We start from the raw sequence: 6,110 nt of genomic DNA on the forward strand, positions 1-6,110 counted from the left end.
GACTACTACCAGCTTCTATCTCCAACGAATCCATAGCCTAGAGATCAAAAATCATCATTTTCCACCTCCCCAGCATAGCAATTGAAGTTGTTTCGCGAATCCTGGCGAGACCTGCTTCTGAGGAACCCCTGAAATGTTTCACCCCAGGCCTGGAAACCTCCACAGTGGTGCAGACACCTGGGCTTTGGCCAGCCCTCCCCACAGCCACGGCCAACCCACACCGTCACATCACACCTCAACAGGCATCACCGACAGCCCTGTTACCTTCCTCCGTCCAGACCCGATTGCAGCACGAACGTATCCAAGATATTCACCACTGCTTACTAATAGGCTGTGGCCCACTATGGCGTGAAGAGGAAAAAATCAGGAACTTTCCAGCTTAACCCACTCCCTTCAGCCAACTTGGTGGCTTGGGGGAGGCTCGGACACTTGTTTTCCCCATGGAAAAGAGCCACCTGGCCATGTGTCTCAGCTCTCCCCCCTTGGCTGAACAGCACAGGCAGCAGCAAGTCACAACCGTGCTGGCTGCCCACTCTTTTCCGAGAGGAAAACAGGGAAGGTGGCAGCTGGAGAGAGAGGACCAAGCCTTTGTAGCAGCAGAAACGTCTCCCTTGAAGAGCTGAACATTGAGGACTATTTGGGCTCTTTTAGTCCTTCGGCCAGAGGTGCCAGCAGGTCAGCATGCCCTGCATGAACTCAGGAAAACTCCTGCAGGACCAATTTGCCTTCACGTGCTGCCTGTCCTCCAGGAGTAAGACAGCGAATGCCGTGGGGTGAGGCGCTGCGGGTGGATTTCACTTGGCTAAAACATGGGAACAACTGCATTAGGAATGTAACGTGACATGACAGGCCAGCAAGTGGGTTAGATGTCGTAAAAGCCAGTAACCGGTAGAGGGTCAGCACAGAGGGGATGTGCCTGGAGATGGGCTAACCATGAACGAAAACACCCAGAGGAGGCCACCTCTCTACGCAACTCCAGGCAAATCTGCAGTTTTCCCTACGGTGTAAGTGAACTTTTGGTGCCAGGAGCTGTTAAGGAATGTGACACATCCACAAGCACCGACTGACTAAGTAAAAATAACAGAAAAAAGTCATTGAAACATCCATCCATTTTTTTTAATCAGGCAAAAAGCCATTTACCACTCTAACAGAGTCTCCAGATCTGTGTGCTCTTAACGCCCGGCTGAGACAGCAGCTGTGCTGGCAGGTGACAGCAGCCCATGCCACCAGACACAGCACAGTTTTTAGGCCGTTTCCTCTCTTTCTCTGGCAGTAGATTTACCTCCTGCCCTGCTCTGCAGCTTTTCCAGCATATTTGAGGTGTCTCTTCAGCCCTCAGTAGAATTTTGCTGTGTGAACCGACTTCAGGAAGATCTCCTGGACATTCTGTACACATCCCCCTAGTAAGACCTCTGCAGCTCGCCAGCAGCCATACCATCTGCTGCCAGGGCAGCGGCAGTGCAACGCAAGCTGAGGATGTCAAACGTTTCACCATGCCAAAGCCTCTGTTGTGCAGAAACACCTGCAACAGCCTTGACACTCGGGCAAAGCAGAACGGTTCACGGCTTTCTGCTTTAACACACTACCAAAATGCCGTAGAGAGAGGGAAGGAGCAACGGTTATCCAGCCCTGCTTTTCATTTTCGCTGTGAACATCGATGCCCTCAGTGCATGCTCTACCTGGTCAGAGTGTTTCCCAGTGCTCTGATTTCTCCTCCCCAGTGCCGTGCTCTTAGCTTTCAGCACAGTGTCTCACCTTTTTCAAATGAGCTGATTCAGTATTTGGTTACATGCCCTTTGCTCCCTTTTTTATTTTTAATCAAAGGAAAAAAAGGAGCCAAACTGGAACTTGATACCGAGTCCTGTAATTGCAAAAGGGAGAAATCATCTGCAGCGAGTATGACGTACAGCAGCAGCAAGCATGAAATGTATACCCTGACGTAGAGCAGTAGGGGAGCAGAGACATGCTTAAGCTCCCTGGCTTCCTGCAGGATACCAAGGACTTAATCGTAAGAATTTTGAAGTTTTCAAATGTCAGAGATGACAGAGCCCTGCATAACGGGAACAGTTGAAGTGGGCTGCAGTTGCCAGTTCCATCTCCTGGGCTCTGTATACGTAATCCTCCCAAAAGGGATCTCCAGCCTCACCTGACCAACAGGAATCAAGACACAGATTTCACACGGCAAGCGAAACAGCACAGCCTCCCCTTTGCAGCCTTCCCTTCCGGGCTGGGGCAACCTCCTCAAGGATGGAAGCTGCGGACAGAGCTGCCACTGGGTTGGAGAACACAATAGGTGATGAACCAACGCCTGGGCAGCGTCCTGCAGGACCACCACGTGTGCGGGGAGCTGACAACAACAAACCTGACACCAAGATGCTGTGAGAGCTCACAAAATTCCTGTCTCTTGCTACACAATGATGCCTGGATTAAGGTTACGTTCCTCCGTGCTGCATGTTGTCACGCAGCCGCTATTTTGGTCAGAAAGTCAGCAAGGCCATATTTGGGAAGCTGTCCCACTGAAGGGCAGCATGAAGGGCAGCGAGATGACACGGCCGCTTCTGAAAGCGGGCCTGGGGGAGCTGCCGGGAGCCACAGGAAGCCTAAATCTTCCTCCATCCTTCTCGTGAACATGCCAATGTTCTTTTCTCAGCCTGACCCGCGCGTGTCTCTTTCTTCCCCCAAACCACATCCTGCGGGTGGGCTACTCTAACACCACAAGCACTCGAAAAGACACCAGGAGTTCTGAGATGAAACCCCACTTCTTAGAAAAGCCTTAGTGCTAGAAATTTACAATGCAGAACTTAAAACACGTCGGAGGCCTGCAGACAGAGCTGAAGGTGCAGCAGTACCAAGTTCTCTTTTCAGAAAACTCTTCTTGTCACAACACACATCTGCAGCGCTGATCTTCCCTTATGCAGCTGCATCAGCCACTCTGCCTCCTCCAACACCAGCAGCAACCCAAGGGGACCTCTCCCCATGCAATGTCTCCCTGCCAGCCCTGGGCCAGTGGCCGAGCCTGCCAGATGTGCATGCCAACGCGACCCACAGCTACGCCATCCTGCCTTTGTTGACAAACCGGCTCAAGCAGGACAGGCACCAGCCACACAGCTCGAGACCTCCGATACCCAGAGGCACTTGGGTACCACTGAGCCCAGTGGGATTTAAGCACTGTGCAACCTACCGCTTGCCAAAAAAAACCTCTCCAGGGAGGATTAACACCACAAGGAACCTCTCACCGCTTGACTTACTGGAGTATCTGAGGGCAGCAGGGACCAGATCACCTTTTCATCTTGACTATTCAGCAGATTCTACTTGGTGGTATGAACCCCGTGACTGCTCTCTCCTCAACTTCCACAACATTCCCAGGGAGGCATGCAGCAAAAAACAGACAGCTGAGGGTTGCAGACTTCCCTAGGACTTCGAAAGCCCTTGACTCCCGAGTTTTAAGTCATAAAATTTTACATTGCTTGGTTTAGGGCTGGGTAGTACTTTTTATTAGTCAAAAACAATTAAAAAGTGGGAACTAAGAAAACTTCTGATCAAAATATCCACCTTATTTGAAAATAACACTGCGTTTTGGTAATTGGCTAAGCTATTTTTAAAAAAATTGATTACATTAATTGGATGTTTCAGTTGCAATAGTTGTTTTTTTTTAATCCAGCAAGGATTTTGCTGCTCTACTACAAAGTCAGAGGATACTTGCTAACTTCCAACCCTTGTCTTGATCCATGGATTTACACCACCGGGTGGACGAGTGTTGGAATTGCAGTTTCAGGAACTTCGTGGCATTTTAACAGGTGGTTCATTTCAGTAATAAAAAAGCACCTCGCGAACCAGCTTTGCTGGCTGGGGGGCCTGGAGAGCGAAGCCCTCTCCTCATCTACAGGAGATGAGCAGTAACAAACCCTGCCACAGCAACTCTGGGCTGTCTGAGTGCTACTCCCCTAAGCTCACCAGCCAGCACATCCATCAGGCAGGTGTTTTTTGTCACTGGAGTGAAAGATCTCCACTAAAATACAGTAACTATGAAAAGTATGGATATTTTAGAGTCCTATAACCTTACACGTTCCCATGGTAGCTCCATTAACACTTCCATAATTTCAAGTATTTCAGAATACAACACACCACTTGCTATGATCTCTACCATCACAGCCAGCACTCTGTACCCTCCCCTTTTTCCGTATTTCCCTAGCTGTAACGACCTTACCTGGACAGCAAAGCAGCAGACGCGTAACAGCCCTCGGAAATCTCACCGTGCTGTAACAGCACCAGGGACTACGGTAAAAAATGGTGCTTGGTATGCCAGAACTCTGAACCTGCACGCCAGCACCAGAAATTATTTTACCTGTATTGAATACTGTCACCTGAGAGTCCAGGCTTCAATCTGTACGGAAAGAAACGTGGTATTTGTTTGAATTTTAACGTTTCCCTCAATAACCAATTCACAACATGCAAACAGACTGTGAACTACTAAATGCTGATGATCTGCACCAATGATTACAGCAGAACAGCGCTACAGAGGGAGCACCGTTTCACTGTGCGTGCGGATGCACGACTGCCATCTAAGGTACAACCCAAGACTTTTGGAGGGTTCTCCTAAAATCAGGAAGGTGAAGACTTTGTTACATCCAATTTTATTTTTACAAAAATGCTGTTAATGCACGCCAATAGGAAAACCGGTTCTTTTGTCCTAAACCATGTCAGTCCTTTTTCTGCTGAGCAGCCTGCTTGGCATTGTTGGCCTGCATCTTCTTCAGCCCCTTTTTGTTGTGTTTCTTTGCAAATCTCATGTTCCTCAGAAACTTGGGATCAACCTATAAAAATAAGGGAAAAATAAAAGTCACATTGTAGAAGAGACATATGTAAAAACACGTATCTCCAGATTGTTCCGATTATTCCCAAATGCTGCCTGTGATTAATTCAGATTTTTTTTTCTGATTTAATTATATCAACAAAATTATTGCAGCCATCTGTAACAATCCTTTAACTAGTCATTTGCCTTAATTTCCATAAGCAAACAAACCAAAAATCCCAGCAATAAACACAGAGAAAGAAGACGCAAAGTTGAGTAAAGCAGTAAACAACACACATTTAATTTTCACGTTACAATACATTCTGCATCTGCAGTACCACAAACCAGCCTTGGCAGGTGAGCACACAGATACATTTCACTGGAAGCAGCCGTTAGTGACACCCACCTGAGCAGGACAGAGATGGAACTGGCTAATAAATATAGACACACAAGGGAGGATTTCACATGAGACAGAAATATCCCAGCTGTATATAAGGTATGCAAAAGATGAAACAGAAACCCACAGTGGTTCTGACCACCTGACACACAAGCCCCTGTCTGCAAAAAATACGTCAGCCAAAATAATACAAATACTGGATTTTGTCACGGTTAAGCCTCAATATCTTAACAGCCTGGGCGTATCAGTACTCACCCCTTTGAGAGATTCGTATCTATGAGATCTGGGTTTCTTGATGCCATTTCTGTGCCACTTACGGGCTATGTGGAAGACCAGAAAACAAGTTAAATTACTATTTTTGCCATTATTAAACATCCTTTGCCTTATTAAATTTCCTTTAAGTCCAGCTGACCCTATCAAAATGACATGGAATAGACTCATTTTTAAGCTTTCCTATCCAAACTAAACGCAAATCACGAAAGCATCTCTATCCTCATCCCTCTGCACTGTACGCGTTTCCGATGCGAGGACTTCAGGCTCCCCATTAACTAACAACACGCCAGCAGGAACCCCACTAGCTCGTTTAAAGGTCTCGGTCACTAGAAAGTTCAAGCACCTGTGTTTAGTGTCACCACACTGCGCGAGGCCCAGCAGAACCCACCTGCGAACTCTAACGTACTGATAAAAAAACTCTAAGAAGAGCTGTTTCATCGCCGTGGGCATCTCTGGATGGCAACGTATCACAAGCTGGTTGTCACCCTGCAACGTGCTCGGTTCAAACACGCGGAACTCGCTTTTTTCCTGGTTATTATTTTTAGACGGAGCCCAAACAAGTCCTGACTCTTTTCGCTGAGCGCGGGCAGGCTGCCGTCAGGGCAGGTCCGAGCGGCCGGTTACACCCTCCCCGCGAGGCGCTGCCCT

At 48.0% G+C, this 6,110-nt stretch overlaps 1 protein-coding gene across 1 annotated transcript; it reads right to left on the reverse strand.

Annotated features, from left to right (window-relative positions):
• Nucleotides 1–4,627: 4,627 nt before the first annotated feature.
• RPL29 (ribosomal protein L29) lies at nt 4,628–5,509 on the reverse strand (the record flags this gene model as incomplete). The annotated part of the gene is made up of 2 exons (XM_010153648.1): nt 4,628–4,814; nt 5,445–5,509. Coding segments are annotated over 2 exons (179 nt in total), but the record flags the coding sequence as incomplete, so codon positions are not given.
• Between the last annotated feature and the right edge of the window lie 601 nt (nt 5,510–6,110).

This window comes from Eurypyga helias, unplaced genomic scaffold (assembly GCF_000690775.1).
Source record: "Eurypyga helias isolate BGI_N326 unplaced genomic scaffold, ASM69077v1 scaffold24766, whole genome shotgun sequence".
Taxonomy (NCBI): Eukaryota; Metazoa; Chordata; class Aves; order Eurypygiformes; family Eurypygidae; genus Eurypyga; species Eurypyga helias.